The sequence below is a fragment of the Hypanus sabinus genome, chromosome 2 (genome assembly GCF_030144855.1).
Source record: "Hypanus sabinus isolate sHypSab1 chromosome 2, sHypSab1.hap1, whole genome shotgun sequence".
In the NCBI taxonomy this organism is placed as follows: Eukaryota; Metazoa; Chordata; class Chondrichthyes; order Myliobatiformes; family Dasyatidae; genus Hypanus; species Hypanus sabinus.
Window position 1 is genome coordinate 30528399 of NC_082707.1, and position 27453 is coordinate 30555851.

General features: G+C 41.5%; 1 protein-coding gene across 1 annotated transcript in view; it reads right to left on the bottom strand.

The window, feature by feature from the left end:
• The window catches only part of LOC132404512 (transmembrane protein 255B), a 100141-nt gene that overhangs the window by 24662 nt on the left and 48026 nt on the right, over positions 1-27453 (bottom strand). The window contains exons 4-5 of the mRNA XM_059988664.1: positions 2455-2544; positions 494-574 (exon numbers count right to left, since the gene is read on the bottom strand). Of these exons, the coding sequence (XP_059844647.1) occupies positions 494-574; positions 2455-2544 (171 nt within the window). The remainder of the gene's footprint in view (positions 1-493; positions 575-2454; positions 2545-27453) is intronic.

The window sequence follows — 27453 nt, forward strand, 5'->3', positions numbered from 1 at the left end:
TGGAGGGTTGACCCAATGGCGCCACATTACGAAGGGAACAATGATGGAGAGAAAGGGAGAGTCGGCGTTTTAGGTTGAGATCCTTCATCTACTCTGAAAGGTAGAGGGAGACAGGCTGTAGAAGGAGGTGAGGGGGTTTGATTTTTTTGCTCCAGATTATAGTATCTGCGATCTCCTGAGTCTCCATTATGGAGGGGGCACTGGACCCAACTGTACCGTGGGGGAAGTGCGGTACGTAACCCGAGAGTACAGAGGCAGCTTCTGACTCAGCAGCATGAAGGTAGCACTTGACCCAACCACACAGAAAAAGTACTTTCTTCACGTCAACGTTAGAGGCTCAGCACAGCCTTCTCAATGCAATCAGATGTGGCCAGTAAATGCTGGCCTTGCTCACACACTGCAATGTTCAATATTTTAAAAACTGACTCGGTCTGTTTTCAAAATGTTACTACCAAGTGCATCCAATTATTTCAAGAATTGAAGTCCCACTTACACTAGCCAGATAATTCTCATAAATAAAGTTGTGCCCACTGGTGTAATGTTGACATCTGCTTGCATGCAATGGTCTTAGATCCTAACAGCAGAACAAAGAAACTTTCAATTAATGTTACAGTTAGTTCAATTTCAGAACACTTCATACTGAATTCTTTCTATAGACAGTTTATTAAAGCATATCTTTTTTAAATTCTTCAGGCATAATTATTATTCTTGCAATCCACATATATTTGCTTTTCTCCCATTTCCAGAATACTAATTTCAAAGCTCCTTAATACTGTGCTAGTTTCAAATCTCTTCTATTACATCTGATCTCCAGATTATTGGAAATGCCCATGGTCATTTGATGAAGTGTAATGGGATATTTTGTATCCACCTGAAATATCTGAGACAGACAGAACCAAGATTTAATCACCTTGAAGTTCTATCATGGTACGTGAAGTTTTAGTGTGCTATTTATAGAGTTATAGAACACTAGAAAACAGAAAAAGGCCCTTCAGCCCATCTAGTCTGTGCCAATCAATGTACTTATCCAAACATCTCTTACATGTTGCAATCAAACCCACATCCACCACTTTGCTGGCAGCTCGTCCCACACTCGCACCATCCCCTAAGTGAAAATGTTCCCACTCAGGTTCCCCTTAAATATTTCATCTTTCTCCCTTAACCTATGACCTCTAGTTCTAGTCTCACCCAACCTCAGTGGAAAATGCCAGCATGCGTTCACTCTAACTACACATACCCCACATAATTTTGTATACCATTACCAAATTCTCCCCTCATTCTCCTACACTCTGGGAATAAAGTTCTAACCTCTTCAATCTTTCCCCATCGCTCAGGTTCTCAAGCCCTGGCAACATCCTTGTAAATGTCCTCCATACTCTTTCAATCTTGATAACTTTCTTGCAGGTAGGTGACAAGAACTGCACACAGTATTCCATATTTGATGTCACCAGCTTCTTATACATCTTCAACATAACTTCCCAATTCCTGTACTCAATACTCTGATTGTTGAAAGCTAATATGCCAAATGCTCTCTTTATGACCCTAAATACCCATGACACCACTTCCAAGGAGTTATGGATCTACCTTCCCAGATCTGTTCATTCTACGACACTCCTCAGAGCCCTACTGTTCACTGTGTAAGACCTATCTGGTTTGTTCTCCTGAAGTGTGACACCTCACACTTGTCTGCATTAAATTCCATCTGCCATTTCTCAGCCCATGTTTCTAGCTGGTCCCGATCTCGCTGCAAAATTTGATAGCCTTACTCAGTGTCCACTATGACCCCAATCTAGGTGTCATCTGCAAATCTAAACTTCTATCAAAAAAAAACCTTCACTGGACAAAGCAAGTTACCTATTGCAAGGGCAATGACGTCTGTGATTCTCCTTCTGGGTATTCCACCTGTTTAACACCTCATATGATCATGTGCTTGGCATGCAACAGAGCACACACATGTCAACATGCGGCTGAGGTGATATTTATTTGAGCAGTTACGGCCACTCCTGGAGAAGCTGTCCTTTACAACACAATGCTGCTTTGCTATAAGGTCCAGGGAACAAGAAGGGGAGTTCCAGCCCAGAGCATCAAGTACTGGAAGAAAGCTTTGCTAGGTTACCTGCTAACTGTTTCCTCCACCTCTTCCCCAGACCTCTCGCCTCCATGACACCCGCTTACACCACCCAGGGTTCAGGCCCATTACCTCTCTGTTTTCCTCTGCACATTCTACAATAGTGTATGTGGAGGAGAAAGGACCTCAATATAAGGCCTGCTGCATTGTGAGCCTCTTGATACAGAAGAGTTGTTGGGCTGATGTCCTATTTAAGGAGCTGGATGATGGGGGGGGGAGAGGGAGGGGGTAATTGTAGGTAGTGTTACAAAGGAAGCACTAACCTCTCCTACACTTTAAGGATCAACTTGCCAGTTTGATTTTGTTGACAGAAAAATATAACTCACAATGTTTATGGCGATGAAGACACCATCCACGATCACACAGAAAAATGCTCCGATAACTCCCAAACTGAGGAAGGTGATGGCTGCAACCAGCTGTGAGGAAGATGAAGAAGCAAATGAAGATTAATAATTGAGTGCAAGTCATTTTCATTTGAAATGCAAGCTTTTGTGGAAACTTCTTTATAAAATAAATGCTTAAACGAAAGAATGCACCATTATGGGCTTTGTCAAAAACAGTTAGGTTGCACTTACATAGTATAATCTACAAAATGTTTCAAAGTGTGCCATATAGGCAAAGCTATAAATTGTATAAATGTAGGTCACACAGAAAAGGATAAAACTTTAGAGGTTTATTGTGCATGGGAATGAGAGTTTGACATTTCGGATGTTGGATAATGGAGTCAGTATAAGCTGGGGGTTTAGGGTCAATGATTGTTGCATTGGTTGAGCTATAAGGTTTACTTGAAGGCTTGAAGTGTACCTGAGGATGGAGATTAGGGGGCTGTCCAAGTACAAGGGACCACTACCACTACTTGCAGCTTTCTTCCAAGTCACACACATTCCTGACTTGGAAATACATTCAGTTGCCTCTTTACACCTGCGCACCTGCTCATTAATGCAAATATCTAATCAGCCAATCATCTGGAAGCAACTGAATGCAAAAAAAAAACATGAAGACATGGTGAAGAAGTGAAGTTGTTGTTCAGACCAATTAGAAATGTGATCTAAGTGACTTTGACCATAGAATGGTTGCTGGTGCCAGGCAGGGTGGTTTAGATATCTCAGAAACTGCTGATCTGCTGGGATCTTCACTCACATCAGTCTCTAGGGTTTACAAAGAATGAAGTCAAAAGCAAAAAACATCCATTGAACGGCAGTTCTGTGGGTGAAAGCCTCTCGTTAATGAGAGACTTCAGAGAATGGCCAGACTAGTTCAAGCTGACAGGAAGGGCAACAGTAACTCAAATAACCATGCATTACAACAGTGGCGTGCAGAAGAGCATCTCAAAATGCGCAACATGTCAAACCTTGAAGTGGATGGGCTACAGTCGTAGACGATTACACTGGGTTCCAGTCCAGCACATCAAAAGGTAGTCAGAGAGTGTACTTTATTGTTCCTGCAACATCACCAGGATCTCTTCATCCAACAACCCATGGGAGCCCCTTCATTAGAAATTCTGGAGTTGTTCAAAAAGGCAGCTCCCTCTTAGTGAAAGTAGGTAATAGATGCAGATTTCAACAACCATCTCCAGTTTCTAGTGGTCACATGCACACGGCTGAACACATCAGAGAAATCAGCCTCTTCTTCATGGATTCTGTCTATACTTCTCACTGGCTCAGTAAAGCAGCCACCCCGGACATTCTTTCTTATCCCCCTCCCATCAGGCAGAAGATACAAAAGCCTGAAAGCACATACCACCAGGGTCAAGGACGGCTTCTACCCTGATGTTAGAACACAATTAAGTGATTCCCTTATACAACAGAATGGACTCTTGACCACACAATCTACCTTGTTATGACCATAAGACATAGAACCAGAACTAGTCTTCTTGGCTCATCGAATCTGCTTTGCCATTCCATCATGGCTGATTTATTATCTCTCCCTCAACCCCGTTCTCCTTCACTTACCCCATAACCTTTGATGCCCTGACTAATCAAGAACCTAACAACTTCTGCTTTCAAATATTCTCAACAACTTGGCCTCCACAGCTGTCTGTAGCAATGAACTCCACAGATTGACCATGCTCTGGCTAAAAACAAAAATCCTCCTCATCTCTATTCTAAATGGATGTACCTCTATTCTGAGGCTGTGCCCTCTGGTCCTAGACTCACACACTCTGTCCACTCTGTCCAGACCTTTCAAAGTTTGACAATTTCACTGATATTCCCCCTAATTCTTCTAAACTCAAGCAAGTACATGCCCAGGGCCATCAAACACCCCTCATATTTTAACCCTTTCATTCCCAGATCCATTCTTGTGAGCCTCCTCTGAATCCTCTCCAAAGACAGCTCATCTTTTCTTAAAAAGGAGCCAAAAACTGCTCACAATACTACAAGTGCAGACTGACCACTGCCTTTTAAAGCGGCAGCATCACATCCTTGCTCTTACATTCTTTTCAAATCTTTTTATTATTATTATTATTATTATTATTATTCAAAAATAGCCCAAGTACATTGAAGTAACAACACTTACAATGCCTCATAAAGAGGAAATTATCTTAAGAATTGAAAATTGAAAATGTTGTGAATAATAAAAAAACCCTACTAAGCAAGAAAAGTGAGGGAAAAAAAAGAAACCCATTGGGGGTACAACCCCGGAGCCGTGCATCATACAGAAAGCTTCTAAAATTAAACATCAAACTGCCAACAAGAAAAAAAGATATATCAAAAAAAATTTACATTTAGATCGTGGAGAAAATCTATCAGTTAACTGAAATGGTAATAATGAGCAAATGATCCCCATCTCTTCTCAGAATCAAATAAAGGTTCAAAGGTACGACTTCTAATTTTCTCCAAACTAAGACACAGCATCACTTGAGAGAACCATTGTGACAAAGTAGGAGCTGTTATATCCTTCCATTTCAACAAAATGGCCCTCCTAGCTAGCAATGTAACAAACGCAATAACATGTTGGCCAGACACAGAAATACCATGGATATTTTGAGGAATTATTCCAAAAAGCACAGTCAATTTATTAGGTTGTAACTTGATTCTGAGTGCTTTAGAAATTGTCGAAAAGACTGACTTCCAAAACTGTTTTAATATAGAGCATGACCAGAACATATGTGTCAGTGTAGCTATCTCAATTTTACATTTATCACAATACTTGTCAAAATTGGGAAATATTTTAGAAAGTTTCTCCTTCATCAAATGGTAATGATGTACAATTTTAAATTGAATCAGTGAATGACTAGCACAGATCGAAGAAGAGTTAACCAGCTTCAGAATCCGTGTCCAATCTTCCCATATAAAAGTCAAATTGAGTTCCTTCTCCCAATCCTGTTTAATCTTAAGTAAAGGGCGCTTATCCCATTGTAATAACAAATTATAAATTCTTCCAATAGAACCTTTCAACGAGGGGTTCATATTCAAAATAGTATCTAACATGTTAGCCTCCAACATGTAAGGAAAATTACTTAAATATTTTTCTAAAAAATGTCTAACTTGAAGATATTGTAAAAAGTGTGAATATGAGAGACAATACTTATCGACTAATTGTTCAAAAGACATTAATCTGCCTTCTTTAAATAAATCCAAACAAGAATTAATACCTTTATTTTTCCAAAGTAAAAAAATTGGATCACTCCAAGAAGATTTAAAAAAGTAATTACAATAAATTATACTACAAAGTTTAAATTTTTTAAGGTTAAAAAAATTGCGGACCTAGATCCAAATTTGTAAGGAGTGCTGAACCACAGGATATAGGTTTAAATTAGCAACTTCAGCTAATTGTATAGGTAGAGCAACTCCTAATAACGAAGTTAAATAAAATTGTTTCACAGCTCTTAGTTCCAGGTCTACCCAAATTGGCTGATCATTCCTATCACCCCAATATAACCAAAAGGACATATACCGCAAATTAACAGCCCAATAATACATTCTTAGATTAGGCAAAGCGAGACCTCCATCCTTTTTCAACTTTTGCAAATGACATTTACCAATTCTTGGTCTTTTATTATCCCAAATAAAAGATAAAATAATAGAATCAATCCAATCAAAAAACTTCTTAGTCAAAAAAACAGGAATATTCTGAAATAAATATAAAAATTTTGGTAAAATCATCATTTTAACTACATGAATATGACCAACAAGTGAAAATGTAAGTGGGCTCCATCTACTAAAGGAATACTTCATAGAGTCTACTAAAGGAGGACAAATGGCTTTATAAAGATCCTTGTAGTTTTTAGTAATTATAACACCTAAATATCTAAAAGAATCCGTAATTTTAAATATGATAATTTCAATGATATCCCCCCCTAATTCTTCTAAACTCAAGCAAGTACAGGCCCAGGGCCATCAAACACCCCTCATATGTTAACCCTTTCATTCCCAGATCCATTCTTGTAAGCCTCCTCTGAATCCTCTCCAAAGCCAGCTCAGCTTTTCTTAAAAAAGAGCCAAAAACTGCTCACAATACTATGTGCAGTCTGACCACTGCCTTTTAAAGCATCAGCATCACATCCTCGCTCTTATATTTTTATCCTCTTGAAATGAATGCAAACATTGCATTTGTCTTCCTTACAACCAACTCAACCTGCAAATTAAACTTTAGGGAATTTTACACAAAGACTTCCAAGTCCCTTTGCAGCTCTGACTTTAGAATTTTTCCCTGTTTAGAAAATCCATTTATTTATTAATTTACAGTGTGTAATAGGTCCCTCTGACCCTTTGAGGCTTAGCAACCCTAGCCTAATCACAGGACAATTTACAATAAGCAATTAAATTAACCCACTAACTGGTATGTTTTTGGACTGTGGGAGGAAACTGGAGCACCCAGAGGAAACTTACATGGTCACAGGGAGAACGTACAAACTCCTTACAGACAGTGGCGGGAATTGAACCTGGGTTGTTGGTACTGTAAAGTGTTGTGCTAGCCACTACACTAATGTGCCACCCCAATATAAAGTAGTCTGTACCTTTATTCCTTCCACCAAGGTGCATGGCCATACACTTCCCTATACTGTATTCCATCTGCCACTTCTTTACCCATTCTCCCAATGTGTACGTCCTTCCACAGATTCCCTGCTTCCTCAAACTACCTGCCCCTCCCCCTATCTTTGTATCGTCTGCAACTTTGGCCACAAAGCCATTACTTCCACCATCCAAATCATTGACATATAACATTAAAAGAAGCGGTCCCAATACTGGTGCCTGGGAAGCACCACTTATCACCGGCAGCTATCTAGAATAGACCACCTTTATTCCAACTCTGCCTCCTGTCAGTCTTCTATCCATGCTAGTATATATTCTTGTAAAACCATGGTCTCTTACCTTGTTTAGCATTCTTACATGTGGCACCTTAGAATTCAATAGATTTTCAGGAGAAGATTTCCCCTTAAGGAAACTATGCTGACTTTGGCCTATTTTATCACGTGGCTCCAGGTACCCTAAAGCCATATGATCTTATGATTCTTGAACGGTCATTACCAATGCCTCCACAATCTCTTCAGCTACCTTTTCCAGAATCCTGGGGTGTAGTCCATCTGGTCCAGATGATTCAGCTACCTTCAGACCTTTCAGCTTCTCAAGCACCTTCTTCATAATAATAGCAACGACACTCACTTCTGCCCCCTGACACTCTCAAACTTCAGGCATACTGCTGGTGTCTTCTGCAGTGAAGACTTCACACAAAATATTTATGAAGTTTGTACATCATTTCCTTGTCCCTCATTACTACCTCTCCAGCGTCATTTTCCAGTGGTTTAATATCCAGTCTCACCTCTCTCTTACTGTTTATATAATTTAAGAAACTTTTGGTATCCTCTTTAATATTATTAGCTAGCTTACTTTCACATTTCATCTTTTCTCTTGTTATGGTTTTTCTTGGTCACCTTCTGTTTGTTTTTAAAAGTTTCCCAGTCCACTAACTTCCCTGTAATTTTTGCCATATTATATACTCTCTCTCTTTCCTTTTATGCTGTCTTTAATTTCCCTTGTCTGCCTCATAAAGAGCACCAGCTAAAAGAAAATGCCCCCAAACTAGCAGCCAGGATGTGGGATATAAATTACAATCAGAAATAGAAAAAGCATGTAGTAACAGCAATGTTATGATAGTTATGGGAAATTTTAATACACATGTAGATTAGTAAAATCAAGTTAGTGCTGGATCCCAAAGGAAGGAGTTTGTGGAATGCTTATGAGACAACTTTTCTGAGCGGCTTCTGGTTGAGCTGACCAGGGGAATAGCAATTCTGGATTGGGTGTTGTGTAATGAGCCAGATTTGATTAGGAATCTTAAGGTAAAGGAACCCTTGGGTGGCAGTGACATAATGTGATGGAATTCACCCTGCAGATTCAAAGAGAGAAGATAAAGTCAGATGTATCATTATTACACTGGAGTAGAAGGAGTTACAGAGGCATGAAAGAGGAGCTGGCCAAAGTTGATTGGAAGGGGACACTAGCAGGAACGATGGCAGAACAGGAATAGCTGGCATTTCTGGGGCAAATCGGAAGCTGTAGGATAAAGATGAAGCAGTATTCTGAAGGGTGGATGAAGCAACTGAGACAGACAAGGGAAGTTAAAGACAGCATAAAAGGAAAAGAGAGAGCATACATTATGCCAACAATTACAGGGAAGATAGTGGACTGGGAAGCTTTTAAAAAGAAACAGAAGGCAACTAAAAAAAACCATAACCAGAGAAAAGATGAAATGTGAAAGTAAGCTAGCCACTAATATTGAATCTTAATCATAATCAGGTTTAATATCACTGGCATATGTTGTGAAATTTGTTGTTTTTGTGGCAGCAGTACATTGCAATATATAACAAAAAACAGTGAATTACAGTAAGTATATATACAGCATATATATGAAATAGTTAAATTAAATTAGTGTAAAAATCAAAATTAAAAAGTTAGTGAAGTTGTTTCATCTTGTACTACCTCAATGCACTGTGTAATGCTTTGATTTGTACATAAAGAATGCAAGACAAACTTTTCACTGTATCTCCATACATGTGACAATAATTAACCAATTCCAATCCCATCTTGCCAACAAATTCCACATCACATAAGGAAATGTCTGGCATAGGCAAAGACATAAATAAGAATTTCAACAACAGATGGGTTGAGGATGGATTAGAGACAAGTGACATGACTGAGGAGAAGATAATGTGGGCAGTTATACAGGGAAGTTCAGCATCATCCTAACACTGAAACCCTGAGTGACATAATCAGTAATACCTCCTGCTCCTGGTCCCAACAAAATTAATATCCCTCCTACCCCAGATGCTACCAGCCCAATAACGGCAGCTGGCTATGTCCCTGCTGGTGTGGGAGTGAACAATTTAGATTTTGATATATTTTAAAAATCCTGTAATTTCAAAGGCACTATTGCCTTTACAAGTGTATCAATTCCAAATGTATTACTTCAGATTAAATTCCCAAATGCCATGGTGGGATTTGAACCTGACAAATATCTTACTAAAATCCACCACATCCACTGCTCTACTTTCATCAATTTGTTCTGTCACCTCCCCAAAGAATTTAACCAAGCTCATGACACACCACCTGGTCCTTACAAAGCCACGTTGACTATCACTAATCAACCTAAGCTTCTCTAAATGCTCATAAATCCTGTCTCTGAGAATTATCTTCAAAAATTTGCCCACTATTGATGTAAGATTCACTGGTCTATAATTTGCAGGGTTAACCTTATTCACTTTCTTGAACAGATCAATAACTTTTGCCACCCTCCAGGAGTACTCCTGTGGCCAGTGAGGATAGAAAGACCATTGCCAAAGCTACAGCAACCTCTTCCCTCACTTCCCGCAGTAAATTTCCTGTAAATCAGGCTGCACTGATTACACAAAATATCCTCCGGCTCAGCCTCTCCAAGAATATTCTTTTGGAGAGTATTATTCCAACCCCACATTACAGTGCACAAAAATAGGGCAGTACTCTTAAGAATTAGGTTAAGTGTCCTCTCCTTAACCTAGCATGGATGGATCAGCTATATAAGCTGCACTGCCTGAGGCTTTGTGTGTCTTATTAATTGAAGAGTGTTATTATGTGACTTGCCCTCCCATTAACTCAGTGTGAATAAAGTGTCACAATATTTTCATCCAGCTGTTTTTTATTTCAAAGAACACAGGGTGAAGATTGGACCATTGACCCTTAACATCCAGGGGCCCAAGAATTTTTTACTCACTTAATGGCCAGTTTTAATGTCTGGTTTGCATTCCTCTCAGTTATATCTATTCTGCTGAGACTGCGAATCTGTGTTACTTCTGATTCACTTGGAGAGGAATGTCTTTATGACGGTGTTTATCTTGGAGTGAACTATACTCCCCTGATCCATCTAACCACCTCAGAAAGTAGAGGGAAGCTTCCCACGGTTTTGTCATCCAAAGCTAACAACAATCCCCATTTAAGAGTTCAAATGAAAGAGTAAATGGTGAATGTCAGTCAATAAACAGAAAGATCAGGGGAAACACTGGAGGAAATTGGCAAAGACATGGAGAAGTTACAAAAACAGACTATCAGGTGCAATTAAACTGTCTAAAACACTTGACAATGCATAGGCTTTACTATTAGGATTTGGCTATTTTGGCAGTGAGGTATAACGAAAACAGAAAATGCTAGGAACACCCCACAAATCGAATGAAGGATCCTTGATCTGAAAGATTATCTGTTTCCCTTGCCATGAATGCTGACTGATCTGCAGAGGCCAGGAAGAACTTTTTTTAGCCAGTGAGTAGTGAATCTGTGGAAAGCTCTGCCACAGACTGCGGTGCAGGCCAAGTCCGTGGGTATATTTAAGGTGGAAGTTGATTGTTTCCTGATCGGTCTGGGCAACATCGAAGGATATAGTGAGAAGGCAGGTGTATGGGGTTTAATGGAATCCGGGATCAGTCATGATGGAATGGCAGAGCAGACTCAATTGGCTGAATGGCCTAATTCTGCTCCTATGGTCTTATGTATGCAGGCATAAGAGGGGAAGAGGGAAACCTTGCAAAGAGATGATGCAAGGCAATTGTGAAGTCATTTGGCTTTGGTCATAATCAGTACGAGAAAATTTCAAAAGAAAATGGGCAAAGCAAGAAAAAATCTAACTCTTTGGTGGTAGAAAGCTATTGGAAATGATTTCAGTACAGCAAATGCGTGACTAACTTGACTGAACTTTGTAATGAGCTAACAGAAATTACTGATACAGAGAGTGTAGCAAAGTTTCAGAAGGTGATCAGCAACAGAGATCCTACAAAGTACTTAAAGTGTCTTATCAGCACACTTCAAACTAGATAGAAATGGAACAGTGGCAAATATTGGCTTGCATTTCAGCATTTGCTGTACAGGTGGCTTGCTTAAGAGACTGTTGAGCCAAGGGATTAAAGGGAAAGTTGTGTTACAGATATAGAATTGGGCGCCAAGAAATAAAGGAGAGAGATTTAGACAGTCTTAAACTCGGTTAAGATGTGAACTCCAGGTCAGCGTTTATTGACTATCCATAGAAGACTCTGATAAGTGATAGTGGGCCACCATATTAAACCATTGCAATGTGCCTGGTGAAAATGATCATAAAGTCCCTGCAAATGTCAGAGTTTGCAAAAATGAAAGACAAATTACTGGTTTCCAATTGAAAACCGCGTGTAACTTGGACAGGAACCTGCAGAGCAGCGGTGTTGCCAGGTGCTTGCTCCACTCACTCTTCCTGATGACATAGGTCATGGATTTGGAAGATGCCATTGGAATAGCCTGGGGCCAACAGCTGCAATTCATTTTTAGACAGTGCACCTGGGTGCACATTAGGTGAAGGAAATAACAGTTTAGGGTGTCAAATAGGGCCCCTACAGTGTAGCTTTCTTGTTAACTAAGCTGGAGCTGCCCTTATCATGGGAGGAGGAGAGCGTTCATCAAACTATTGATGTTTTAGAAAATAGGTCACAGTGAAATTGTAGAATGGTCCCAGTGCAACGGAGGCCATTTGGTCCATTAAGTCCATAGTAGCTCCCTAACAGAGCAATTCTTCAGTCCCAGCCCTTCTAAGCCTTGTAAATTAGTCCTCACAATACGTTTATCCAGTTCCCTCTTGAAAGCCACATGAACCTATCTCCATCGCATCTGCAGGAAGTCCACTCTAGGCTCTAAGCACACACTACATAAAACACATTTTTCCTTGTGGCCTCAATTACTTCTTTTCCCCTTTAGATTTTATTTATACCTCTGAGGTCTGGCCCTTATGGCAGCTAGAGAAGGGGACCGATGGGATTGCAGCTGTATCTTGGCAGCTAAAAATTTAGCACAGGCTCTTCTTTTGAAGTGTTGGGACTTGCTATGCTTTTTTGCAATGTTCTCAACTTGCCTGATCCCACATTCTAAACTTTGCCTTCTTATAGCCAGTTTAGCAAGCCTTGTGGATGAGAAACTAAGCACTCTCACAAGCTCAGAGCAAGGGGCTTAGAAACTCCTACCTCACAGAGACAGTCAGTCACATCACACTGCGCTTAACGTCACAGCGGAATTCTGCCATTTTACAGTCAGTGCTAAATATACCAGTCTCCAGAGAAAATCCCATCATCTTTAACAAATCCATCGTCCTAAACACTTAACTTGCCCCCAACTCTGGAGCCTTCTGGGCAAATACAGCACAAAAAGTTGCAAATATAAACACAAGAGAGTCTGTAGATGCAGGAAAACTGGAGCAATGCACACAACATGCTGGAGGAACTCAGCAGTTCAGACAGCATCTAAAGGGAATGAAAAAGTAGTTGAAATTTTTAGCTGAGACCCTTCATCAGGACTGGAAAGGAAGGAGGAAGGAGCCAGGATAAGATTGTGGGTGGAGGGGAAGGAGTACAGGCTGTCAGCCGATAGGCAAAGCCAGGTGAGTGGGAAGGCGGGTAGGTGGAGGAGGCAAAGGGCTGATCAAGAAGGAGTCTGGTAGGAGAGCAAAGTGGCAATACTTTTGCAAAAATATACCAGAGAGAAATGGAAGTCAGTGGCCAGCGAATGAAGGTTGTAGCGAGGAACAAAGCTGGAGGCTGTGGAGTTGCAGGAAAGTACCTCTGATTCAGAATGACAAAGGAACAGCAAGGTAAATCCAAGACTGGGCTGGAACGGTAGGTGTAATGGATGCCATCAGTACGCACACGAGTAGCAATGTGTTGCACCAAGCGAGAAACAAACTCATATTTACAACAGTTTATCTGTACAGACTAATAAGGGAACCAGGCTATGCCTTAACCTCACACCTCCATCATTCTGTGATCTCCTCGAGGTTTTACCTCCTTTCACACTTTAGTTTATGCTGAAATCTTTCCTCCAAGTCTGAGAGAGCTGAAACCTCACCCCAGCTACTAGCTCCTGTTGAGTCTGGACAGCAGGTCAGACACCTCTTCAGGAATCACAGAGATTAAGGCTGGGAGATAAAATCTTTCATCTGGTGCTGTTATGACAGTCTGCCCCTATGTTGAGGAAGATTTTCACATACATGACAGGGGAGAGAAAGACTGACATCAACAGAAATTAACTTTAGAGAGTAAAGTCACAATGTTAGTCCAATTAAATTTTGTGACTCAATTCTACAAAGACGCCGCTGGAGAAATCTCCTTGAGACCTCTTGTGGTGACTTGGTGATCCTGTCTGAGAGTGAGGAGGAAATTTGTATATCATTTCCTTTGAACTTTCAACAACCTTGTGCTGAGGTTAAATAAGGAGAACACCTGGAGATTCCAATCTGTGTTTTCAAAGAAAACCTCCACAAATAATTTGTTCCTAACAACCCAAATATAAATTTAGAATGGAAAACACACATGAAAGATCAGGCGAATAGAATTGAATACAATCTGCAATCTGCAGATTCTATCAAAGAGAGAGTTGTTATGCTGTCTCCAGTACATAAAAATATTCCTTGTTATATTCTGGGAGTTCTTGATGAATCATTTTACGAGATTATTTCTGTGCTATTCACAACCTAACAAGTGGTCACCTGCCATCTTGGCAACACCTTGGCCTTGAAATGTCCTTTGTCTACTAGTACTCTCATACAATTAAATGGTAGCAGATGGTACAACAACTCTTAATCCTTCCCATAATATTTAAGTGTGTTCTGATTTTAACTTCCAATGCAACAGAGACCAGATTCTTAGTTTTCCAATAAGTACAGATGTTTACACATATAACAGTTCTGTCAGTTTAAACTACATACTTCTTAGTGTAAATTGATCTCCTTTCAGTGTAAAATTTCAACACAAGTTTCCAATCCAATAAAACAGTGTGTGCGCAGACACAACAAATTGGCGATGAGTACGAACCCGAATGTCACAAAATATCACAACTGCACCAATAGTTACGGGACGGAACAGCAAGAGTTATACAGCACGAGAAAGCCGGAGAACCTGTGAGTAACAGTGAAAGACGTGCTGAATTTAAAGTGAATATAACGTGGTGATGGCTTCAGTCGGGAAAGGTGACAAATTTGATTGCGCCAATGAAGGCTAGGGATTGTATATCAGGAGGGTTGAATTGCATTGTAACATGAACAATGTTCAGGAGGAAAAGAAAGCCCCTACACTTCTTAGCTTGATGGGCCCAAGAACATACAGTCTCTTACACAACTTAGTAAACCCTGTAAAGCTAGCAAGGAAGCAAGATGCTTGAGGAAATCGTCACAATTTTACAAAATCACTTGAGCCCTAAACTGCTGGTAATACCTGAGAGATTTAGATTTTACAAAAGGAACCAGTCAAAGGATGAAAGCATTTCTGAATACATTGCAGAACTGCTTAAACTTTCCCACTACTGTCACTTTAGAGATGGACCTTTTGATGGATTAAGGGACAGGCTTGTATGTGGCATGCAAAGTCAAAGCACTCTAAGGCGGCTACAGTCAGAAAGACTTACCTTATAATGGGTATTGACCTTTGCAATATCATTAGAGACTGCAGCAGAACTATAGAAAAGGAGATTAGTATGAGAAATACACAATATGTCCCTGACTGGTGCAAAAAGCCAAAGATGTTATCAATGTGGCAAATCCTCCCATGATGCAAATGTTGGTTCAAGGCAAAAGTCTGGAGGAAGTGTCACGGATAAGGTCACAGAGAGAGAATGTACAAGGCAGACAAACAGCAGAACCGAGTGAAAAGTCTCAAACACAAAACTAAGCAAATGCATAAAGTTACCGAATGTAAAACAGAATCAGACAACATAGAGTCTGACAAAGGTGAACTGTCATGCCAAGAACTGCATAGTATAACTGAATCAGATCACAATAGATATGTCCAGTGCAAAACTGAAAATGTAGCTGCATATCAGGTCAGCTTTGTCCATAATTCCAAAGGCTGACTACACCAGACTGTTTTCTAAGATACCATTAGAGAAGACCTCAGTGATGCTAAAGACTTACACAGGTGAAAAAGTGTCTCCCAGAGGCAAACTGAAAGTAAATATGACATATGGAGGCCAAGCACAACAGTTAGAGCGTTATATGTTGAAAAGTGGAAAGCCAGCACTTTTTGGCAATGAACGGTTGAGAAAAATCCAACTAGTCTGGCACTCCATCAAAGCTCTCAGTGCAACATCAACAGGCAATAGCAGCCCAAATGGTAGCACTAACCAGAGACTGGCACAGATGCTCAATGTTAATGACAAGGTATATTTGAGAAGGGGATTGGTAAACTCAAAGACATGAAGGCCAGAATTGAACTGGATGAAGCAGCAACACCAAGATTCCATAAAGCACATCCAGTTCCTTACGCATTACGTCCTAAAGTGGATGCTGAACTGCAGAGCTTGGCGGAGTCTGGAATTCTCGCCAACGTTGAGTGGAGTGATTGGGCCGTGCCCATTTTCCAGGTGATCAAGAAAGGGAAGGCTGGAGCCATTCACACATGTGGGAATTTCAAAGTGCTCCAATATATCCCGGGAACACACTGCTACCTTGATAACAATTATGAAGAGCACCTCCAGAACCTTGGTAAAGAGATTACCAGGCTGAATGAGTAAGAGAGACAAGTGTGAGTTTATCAAGAATGAAATCTCATATTGTGGCTTACATAAGTCACAAGAGAAGATTGAAGCAGTACTACAGGCACCCAAAATGGAAAATGTGTCACAACCCAGATCATACTTGGGCCTTGTAAACTACTACCACGGTTTCTCCCAAACATTGTTACAGTGCTGCATCCATTAACTGTACTGTTGCAGACAGGAGCAAAGTGGGAATGGTCAGAAAGATGTAAAAAAACATTCAAGGAAACAAAGAGACTAATAACATCTGATGAACTGCTCACCCATTATGACCCATCCCTGGTGTGCGATGCATCCCCTTATGGCATTGGAGCTGTCTTGTCACACATTATGAAAGACTGATCTCAATGCCCGATTACACTTGCTTCAAGAACACTGATGAGTGCAGAATGCAATTATGCACAGAACAACCCAGAGGCCCAATGCAGGTTGGCACTTCCATTGTATCATGGCATTATCCTGGCACTACCTGATTGGCAGACTACAGTTTGTGCAGCTTCAGAGCTCTGTGTCAGACATGGCTATAAGCAGCACTGGGGACTGTATTGGCTCCCTTCCTGTTTACCCTATTTACCTCAGACATTAGATACAACACTGAGTCATGTCATCTGCAGAAATTCTCTGATGACTCAGCAATAGTTGGGTGTATAAAGGGAGGACAGGAGGATGAATACAGGGCTCTGGAGATGGACTTCGTCAAATAGTGAAAGTTGAATCATCTGCAGCTTAGCATCAGTAAGACAAAGGAGATGGTGATGGACTTTAGGAAGACCAAGCCTGCACTGCTCCCTGTTACTATCAATGGTGAGGACCTACAAGTACCAGGAGGTACACGAGTGAATCTGCAGATGCTGGAAATAAATAAAAACACAAAATATTGGCAGAACTCAGCAGGCCAGACAGCATCTATGGGAGGAGGTAGTGACAACGTTTCGGGCCAAAACCCTTCATCAGGAGTGAAGTAACATGGGATGGTGGAGAGGGGATAAGAAGTGGGGGGAAGGGATGAAGTAGAGAGCTGGGAAGTGATAGGCTGGAGGGAAATGGGCGAGGGGGAAGGTGGAGAATTATGGGAAATAAAAGAGAAAGAAAGGTAGGGCTGGGGGGAGATTATAGTGAGGGGGGAAAAAAGAGAGAGAAAGAGAACCAGACTAAAATAATAGATAGGGATGGGGGTAAGGGGGGCAGGGTTATCAACAGAGGTTTGTGAGTTGGATGTTCATGCCGGCAGGCAGGAGGCTACCTAGGCGGGAGATAAGGTATTGCTCCATCGACCTGCGTGTGGCCTCATCTTGACAGTAGAGGAGGCCATGGACAGACATATTGGAATGGCAATGGTCTGTGGAATTGAAGTGTGTGGCCACAGGGAGATCCCGCCACTGCTGAAGGACCGAGCGCCGGTGTTTGGCAAAAGTGACTCCCCCACACTTCTTCCCTCACCACCATCCCAGGCCTCAGACAGTCCTTTCAGGTGAGGCACCACTTCACCTGCGAGTCAACTGGGGTGATATACTGTATCCGGTGCTCCCAATGTGGCCATTTATCCATTGGGGAGACCCGCCGCAGACTGGGAGACCGTTTCGCCGAACACCGGCGAAAAATATGAGCTAATATGAGAAAAACTATCTGACTAAGTCAGGGATCTGCTTTACTCAACCAGACATGCCTATAGCAAAGTATCGCGAGAAATACACTTTCAAATATTATATTATGATATTATCTGTGGTTACGCCAAGATAAGTCGTCAGGTGGAAATGCTACGGGGACGTGACGCGACTTATTAGGCTACTCTCTACTGAACTTACACACCTATTTCCGATGATTACCGGAGATATGAACTCCCATCACACATTGGTGCTAACCATGATACCTCCTCAACTAACACAATTCAAAATTATCAATGATTCAAGAAAAAAATCTTTTAAGAGAAAAAAAATCTTTGAAATTCAAAAGCTTCTTTAATGCATTGAGACAAATACAAATGAATAACTTCAGCTACTTTTTATCAAAATGCAGCTTTTTAAAATTTTATAATCGAATAATTTACCTACTGTCTGCGGGTTTGGTTTTAATGCGAAGTCATTACTCAATGGTTGATTTGGGATGTATAAAGATTTTGGTATTATGAGATGATTTTCAACTCTGAGATGTAACCTTCTAGCTAACATTGATGAGACACCTCAACTCTGAGGTGTAACTTCCCAGGTAACATTAATGAGAATCCTCAACGCTGACTCGGACAGCGGGACACTGGAGTGTGCTTGGGACAAATGTTAGTACCACTTCTCAAGGCACACTGGCAGCTGGCTGAGTGATGACTCATCACTCCTCACTCAAAGACACAAGCCACTCTGTCGCACCCCAGGTTGGGAACCCCTGCCTTATAATGAGTCAATCTATAGTCAGGGAATTGATCATCCCCTCCTGTTAGACTGTTTGAGGTAACTTATTTTTTATTCTTTCTTACTTCTCTTCTAATATTGGTATATCTCTGCACTTGTAATGGTACTGTGACACTGTAATTTGCTTTGGGATCAATAAGGTATCTATCTATCTATTTCTCTTAGTTTAGTATGGGGAAAAAAGAAGTTCCACCACTCCCTCTACAGACAACAGTTTACACTAGTGGCAGATCACCAGTCCCTTGTGTCTATTTTCAATCCCAGGAAGGGAATTCCATTGATGACTGCTACCCAGTTACAATGTTGAGCACTGTTCCTAGGAGCCCACTCTTATGACATAGAGTTCAAGGGTACCAAACAACACAGCAACACTGATGCTTGGCAACTGAAGAAGAAAAGTCTTCATACTGTGATCCAGCAGAAAGGTCCCACATTGTATTGATGGACCAGATGATGGTAACAAATTTGAAAAAAACAAAAGAGAAACAAGGAATGACCTGACAATGTCAGAAGTCTATGAAATCAGCATGCAAAGAAGACAGGCTCATGGTAACTCTGTTTCCAGAGTGCTCAGTGAGATGAGGCCAACTGTCTATAAGTCAAAGAATGTTGATGTGTGGATCTCGTGTGTGGTTCCCTCCAAACTGTGCACCAGGGTGTTAGAAAATCTGCACGAAGAACACCTGGGTGCAGTCAAGATGAAGAGTCTCACCCAGAGCAACATGTGGTGGTCAGCAATAATAGATAAACAGATTGAAAACTTGGCCAAAAGCTGTTTGGGATATCAAACAATTCAAAATTCACCCCCACAGGCACCGTTACACCAATGGGAGTGACTGTCTTCACCATGGTAAAGAGTACACATTGACTTTGCTGGGCCATTCATGGACTCCATGTTTCAGATTGCTGTGGATGCTCATTCAAAGTGACTGGAGGTTATACAAATGAAGTCAACCACCTCAGCAAAGACTGTCTCTGCTCTGAGGACTATCTTCACCAGAGGCGACTTACCAGAAAAAAATTCTGAGTGACAATGGACCACAATACATGTCAGAAGAATTTTGACTGTTCATGAAGAAAAATGGCATCATTCATTTCAAGTCAGCTCCTCACCACCCAGCAATGAATGGGTAGGCTAAAAGGTTTATCCAAACCATCAAGAAGTCCATTAAAGCAAAGGACAAGGAGGCCATTTCTCTACAGTACAAGGTGGACAACTTCCTTTTTGTGTATCAGAACTCTGTTCATGCAACGACAAATCAATTACCTGCAAAACTGTTCGTGAACAGGAATCTGAGATCTTGTATAGACCTCCTGAAGCCAGATCTCCAGAGGGAAGTGCAGAATAAACAGTTCAGTCAGTCGTCAAGTGAAGCAGCAAGGAGCTTCGAGATTGGACAAGAAGTCCTAGCCCGTGATTACCGAGAAGACAAATGGACACCTGATAGGATACCTACAAGGTCTGGACCACAGTCGATGTTGGAGATCAGACATGGAGACATCATGTGGACCAGATACTGGAAGCTCAATCGAAGAGCACACCTGAGTTGACTGTGTGTGTCCAACAAGATGGACACATTACAGTCACTGGACTTACCTCTCAGTGATGATCATGTTACTGGTGGCTACGTGACACAAGAAACCGAGAATGCTGTCTCAGACAAGATGTCTGCCAAACCTGATGCCATTCACAGGTCCAGAGCCATGATGAGAGCATTATCATTGACAAGACAGCTGCCAAACCTGATGCCACTCCACAGGTCCAAAGGCACTATCCTGAAAGAAACAGAGCACCACACAAAAGACTGAACCTTTAGAATTGTGGTTAACTATAGGACTGTAGTTATGAACTGTTATTGTGAAAGCATGTTTTCTTGGAATATAGGTTTAGGAAAGGGAAATTGAATGTTGTGTACATAAAGAGTTTTATGTTGCTTTAATCTAAAGGGGGAAGAAGTGTAATGTATGGAACTATTTCTTTTAGAGCAATAACTGCACCTCCCATACTGTGTATTGATCTGTTGGCTATGTATGCAGTGTTGTGTACACATGAGCATTGTTCTCTCTCCCGCTTCAAAGTCTATCAGTTAACCATCTCTCGCGTGTGTGCTTTTATTTAATTGATTTAGTTGTTCAGAGACACATCACTACTGTCCTTGCGATGTTTCATTAGCTCTAACATGCTTTGGCTCTTCTTTACTTGGGCCTGACCGAGCTTGGGTTTTCCAGGTCTCCAGCAGGGACTGGATTGTATCCTTTATTAACTTATCGTAAGCTTCATTCTCCTGAAACTTTTCCACAGTTTTCCCAAGATACCACATGGTGAGCTGCTTACATCTCTTTGAATCTCTTCATCAAAATGGCTTGAAGGTGTTTGTGATCAGTCTTGTGATCATAAATGTACTGGGGCAACTTCTCACCACCAGATGTTACAGGCAGCTGCTGTAAGATGAACTTGAATTTAGCTTTTTTTAGTGTCTAACTTAAAGAGATCTTAAAAGATCAGCTTTATTTGTCACAGGTACAATGAAACATCAAAACATGCAGAAAAATGCATCATGTTGCATCAACGACCAAAACGAGGATTGTGCTGGGGCAGCCTGCAAGTGTCACACAATTTACTAACCCTAATTCTAACGGTATGTCTTTGAAATGTGGGAGGCAACCAAGGCACACAGAGGAAACAAGGGCAAATATGCAAACTAGTTATAGACACTGGTGGTAATCGAAACCCCATCAGTGATTGCTGGCACTGTAAAGCGATAGAGCTGACCACTGCGCTACTGTGTCACTTTTCAATTCAGTTCAGTTCATGTGCAACTTTGGCTGACAATCTTGCAGGAAGGCTGCTCAAGGACCATTTCCCAAGTGCCTCCTTCTGAAACATCCACCAAAGTCTAACTCCCTTCCTCCTATTTCCATAAAGTTCCACACCAGATCATTAACCTTTTCTACCCCATTCACTTCCTCCTTTTCCTCTATGCCTGGCTGAGATCCTGTTAGACACTCCCTCGCATGTGTTAGACAAAGTGAACTGGCCCTTCGCTTTCATTATACTATTCTGTTTGCTGCTAGTCTTCCTCCTACTGGGATATAAACTGATTCATCTTTTTGCACCCTTGCCACAAAGTAACTACCAGAAGGTGAAGCAATCCTTCAGCATACACTACCTTTACCACACTATTCTCACCTGAGTTTCTGCCTCACTGTATGTGAGCTGCAACTTGCTGCCGGCAAGTTTTGTTCTGTCAAGCCCATACAAAATGTTTTCCTGTACCTGCTGTCTCCTGACAGACTTAAAGTTCTCCACATGGAGGGTTGCTGTCATTGCCATAGGCTTTGAGAACTTTTGGCATCTCATGCCGTGCCCGATTGCTCAGCAAAGCTCCCTGTGTTGGCGCCCAACTACCGCCAGCAGCATCTGCACTTTTGCTTCTTCATCTTTATTAACCATTGCCAACTCAGTATGCAAAAAAGATGCTTCCAGACATAGTCATAGAGTAACATGGCACAAATACAGGCCCTTCAGCCCAAAAGATCATGCTGGCCCCAGTGCCTACCCAGCTGGACTCAATTTCCTGCATTTAGCCCATATCCCTGTCAGTCCCCTCCACATACCTATCTAGGTGCAATTTACATGACACTATTGTATGTACCTGCCTCAACCACTTCCTCTGGCAGCTCATACTATATACTCACCACATGGAAAGGTCCATCAGGTCCATTTTCAATCATTCCCCTCTCACCTAAATCTATGGCTCCAAGATTTGGACTCCCCTAACCTGGGGGAAATACTGTTACCATCTACTCTGTACACTTGTATTCCTTAGTCACCCTATTCCATTACACTCCCCAGTCCCCTATTATTCATAGTACAAATCCTACATTGTTTTCAATTTCAGAATGTATCACCTCACACCTATCTGCATTGAAATCTATTTGCTGCTCGCCAGCCCACTTGGGTATCCTGGAGTTAGGGTGCATAGCAAATATAACCTCAAGAGCAATCCGTCTCCAGATCTGAATCTGAATATGGATGGCAGATTGAGTTTAAAATGCAACTTGGAACAGTACATTGCAGACCAGGAAACAATCAATCAAGTGATATATGTCTGCATATGCATGAAAGTATTTAACACCCCATTGTGTGATATGACTCAGAGACCACAATCATGAACACTCATTTCGGGTGCTTTGGTGGGAAGATGCAGGAATTTGAAAATTAAATGTAACTCAGAAGAAGCATTATGAGGGTACTGTGACCTTTATTCTTTAACATATAAAAGTGTGCTGTAATGAGGGGTTCGGGGGTCTCTCTCTCATTACTCCAAAAGCCATTGGCTTCTGTGTGTTCCAAATAAAGAATTTTACATCTATGAGCAGCATCTCTCCAGTTACTTCGTTCAGAGTTACAACAGTCTGACTGATCAAGATCCCCTTGTGGTCTACAATAATCTTCTTCACTGTCAAGAGCTCCTCCTAATTTCATATCATCTACAACTTGTTGATCGAGCCTTGTGTGATCGAATCCTAATCATTTATATGAATATAGGCACACCACTAGTCACTTGCCTCCATTCTGAGAACCAACTTCCGCCTTTTTCTTCTTACCTCCAAGCCAACTTTGAATCCAACTAATTAGCTCTCCCTGGATTCCATGGAATCTAACCTTCTAGACAAGTCTACCATGGAAGACCTCATCAAAGTCCAAATAGACAACGTCCACTTCCCTACCCTCATCTACCTTTTTGGTTGCCACTTCAAAAAACATTAAAAGTTTTGACAAGCACAATTTTCCATGCATAGGGCCAAGTTGAATTCTCTGTCTATTCAGATGCTGGTAGATCCTGTCCTTCTTAATTCCCTCTCGTAACTTCTCAACTACTGATGTCAATTTGACCAGCCTGTAGTTCCCTGGTTTGTCTATGCTCCCCTTCTTAAACAATTGAACAACATTATCCACTTTCTAATCTTCATGAACCTTAGCAGAAACTCGCTTGCTTCAGAATGCAGTTGTTTAGTGGATTTTATTTACACCATCCTTGAACATGCAGGTCAATGGTAAAGTATCTAATGAAAGGAAAGCCAATCTGTCATTACTGGTCACTCCGCACACTCCTACATTACGCTTTCTTCCTGGGCTTATGTGCTGTGTATATCTAGTGTCCAGTCAACACCTCATTACAACATCCAAGTCCTAAGTCTGTCTCTTCCAAGATTCCTCATCCATCCTTTATTCCACTCTGATATGTGTTCTAGAGACACAAAGACAAAGAGACCCACAGCATGGAATCAGGGCCTGCAGACCCTTAAGTCTACACCAACCATCACCCACAATACCTCCCTCTCACCATGCCCAGAAGTTCCTGTTCCTTGCAAAGTCAACATAATGCTTTTAGATGTCATGTTGCATCATGCTTTTCCACCGGATGTTTTATCTTCAAATAAAACACACCTTGATACATCCTTTGGTTTCTTGGCGGTCATATTTCTGCGCTGGTTACAAGCCTGCAATGCGTGCACTCTCTGTCTCAGCAACATCTTCTCACCAGGAAATACTTGCTGGTTGGCGCATTCTCATGACGTGGCACAAGATGGCAATATCTCTCTTCATTCCTTACACAGCTACTTTATTGTAACTGGATGAAAAGACATCAAAGCAGAATAAAACTGCAGGAAATCCTTGAATTGTATCATAGTTTGTTGTAATATTCTAGTAAACTATGGCCCCCTTTTTTAACCTGTGTTCCTTGCTGAGCATTGTGCGTAAGCTATGTTGGCATCAGAATGTGAGACAACACTTGCAGGCTGCCCCCAGCACATCCTAAGGTTGTGTCAGTTGTTAACACAAATGATGCATTTCATTGCATGTTTTAATGTATGTGTGAGAAATAATTAAGTCTGAATGTGAATCCCACTCAATTTATAAAATTACTAATGACACATTATGGCCCCTAAGACTGGAGGGGTCCACACAGTCCCATGTACAGTATATCTGCCATGGTCAGTGTTGAAAGGTATTAATATTCTTCAGTCTAACTGATCTTCTGCGTTCCATTGCGTAAGTACTTTGGCACAAAGTCTGTTGCTTTTTTTCCTGATGTTCAACCTATGCCAGATTCTTCTTCCCTTTTGCGATGAAGACATTTTTTTCTTAGTTTTGTTGCTTAGTGGGAATAAAAGGATCCTTTTCCAGTTGGCCACCAGTGACTGGTGGTGTTATGCAGGGATTGATGTTGGAACCACTTCTTTTTATGCTGTATATCAGTGATTTAGATGATGGAATAGATGGTTTTGTTGCCAAGTTCGCAGATGATGCCAAATTGGTGGAGGGGCAGGTAGTGTTGAGGAAACAGGTAGGCTGCAGAAGGACTTAGACAGATTAGGAGAATGGGCAACACTGTGGCAAATGAAATACAATGTTGGAAAATGCATGGTCATGCCCTTTGGTAGTAGAAAAAAATGTGTAAACTATTTTCTAAATGGGGAGAAAATCCAGAAATCTGAGATGCAAAGGGACTTGGGAGTCCTTGTGCAGAACACCCTAAAGTTAACTTGCAGGTAGAGTCGGTGGTGAGGAAGGCAAATGCAATGTTAGCATTCATTTCAAGAGGTCTAGAAAACAAGGGCAGGGATGCGATGCTGAGGGTTTATAAGGCACTGGTGAGGCCTCACCTTGAGTATTGTGAACAGTTTTGGGCTCCTCATCTTAGAAAATGTGTGCTGGCATTGGAGAGGGTTCAGAGGAGGTTCACAAGGATGATTCTGGGAATGAAAGGGTTATCCTATGAGGATGGCTCTGTGTCTGTACTCATTGGAATTTAGAAGGGTGAGGGGAGATCTCATTGAAATCTTTCGAATGTTGAAAAATCTAGACAGAGTAGATGTGGAAAGGATGTTTCCCATGGTGGGGGAGTCTAGGACAAGAGGGAACAGCCTCAGGATACAGGGGCATCCATTTAAAACAGAGATGCGGAGAAATTTCTTTAGCCAGGAGGGTGGAATTTATTACCACAGCTGTGGTGGCTAGGTCATTGAGTGTATTTAAGATAGAGCTTGATAGGTTCTTGATTGGCCATGGCATCAAAGATTACAGAGAGAATGCCAGAGAGTGGGGCTGAAGAGGGGGAGAAAGGTTCAGCCATGACAGAATGTTTGTGCGGACTCAATGGGCCAGATGGCCAAATTCTGCTCTCATGTCACATGGGACGTTGCAGTTTCTTCTCATGAAGTTCACTGGGGCTCCAATGTTGAAGATTAATTGCTGAAACCAAATGTTGCTGGCAGCAACTGCAGACTTTAACAACACAAGCTAGACTGGAATTCTGTGAAGAGTTCTCACCGTCAGACACATGCATATCATTTGTCTTCTTAGCTCACTTGTAAAGAATGAGTGGATGATTTCTGAGCAACTTCCTAAATGAAAAATGAATTGGAGCTCAAACACATCAATAAGCAGTATTACACATGGCCCCATCCAGCTTCTGCCAGAACTGTTGTGGAAACAGTTTAACAGTGATCAGGGAGAAGCTTTATTTGTCACAGACACTTTGAAACATCGAAGCATACAGCGAAATGCCTCTTTTGAATCAAATCAAATCAGCAAGGATTGTGCTGCAAGTGACACCATGCTTTTTGCGCCAAAGTAGCACAGTGATGTAGTGGTTAGCGTAACTCTGCTGTCTGTAAGGAGTTTGTACGTCCTCCCTGTGGCTGTGTGGGTCTCTCCCAGGAGCTCAGTTTCCTCTGCATTCCAAAGACATGTGGGTTAGTGAGTGTAATTGGGTGGCCCGGTTTCATTACAACATAATGTCCAAATTACTGCCAACTTGTAGCAACTTTCCTCAGGTCAGAATTAATGACCATAAGACCATGAAACATAGGAGCAGAATCAGGCCATTTAGCCCATCGAGTTTGCTCTGATGGCTAATCCCACTCAACCCCATACACCTGCCTTGTCGCCATATCCTTTGATACCCTGACCAATCAGGAAATGATCAACTTCTGCCTTAAATATACCCATGGACTTGGCCTCCACCGCAATCTGTGGTAGAGCATTCCACCGATTTACTACTCTCTGGCTAGAAAAAATCCTTCTTTTCTAAAGGGTCATCTATCAATGTTGAGGCCATGCCCTCTAGTTCTGGATACCCTCACCAGAAGAAACATCCTCTCCACATCCACCTCATCTAGTCCTTTCAACATTCGGTAGGCTTCAATTATATCTCCCTGTGTTCTTCCAAATTCCAGCGAATACGGGCCCAAAGCAGCCAAATGCTCCTCATATGTTAACCCTTTCATTCCCAGAACCATCCTTGTGAACCTCCTCTGGACACATCCTTTCTGAGATATGGAGCCAAAACTGTTGACAATACCCCAAGTGCGCCTGACTAGTGTAAGTAACTTTCCTTCTCAGCATTTCGTTAACTCACCAGGTACCTTTGCAATAGCTTATGATATATAGTCAAGGCTGCAGTTCCAAGCATTCTGTAGTACAAGGTTTCATCCTAATTCTACATGTGAGCCCTATCCATATCTAATTAGTAAAAAGCACAGCAACAGCATCTGTGATATCTGTGGCTTACTTATCTTCACTGTCTCCCAATTACACAACTTCAAAGGGAGTGCGGAGGTAGAATGCTACCTGGATTAAAAGGAATTGGCTATAGGGAGAGATTGGACAAACTAGCAATGTTTTCTCTGGATGGTAGAGACTGAAGAGAGACCTGATAGGAGTTTATAAAATTCAGAGAGGTAAAGATAGACAGCGGGCATGTCTTTTTTATTTGACCAGAATCAAAATGTTAACATTAGAGGGTGTGTATTGAAGGTGTGAGGAACAAAGTTTAATAAATGTGTACAGGTTTCTCCCACCATCCGAAGGTGCAGCGTTCCTAAAAAACAGTTTGTAAGC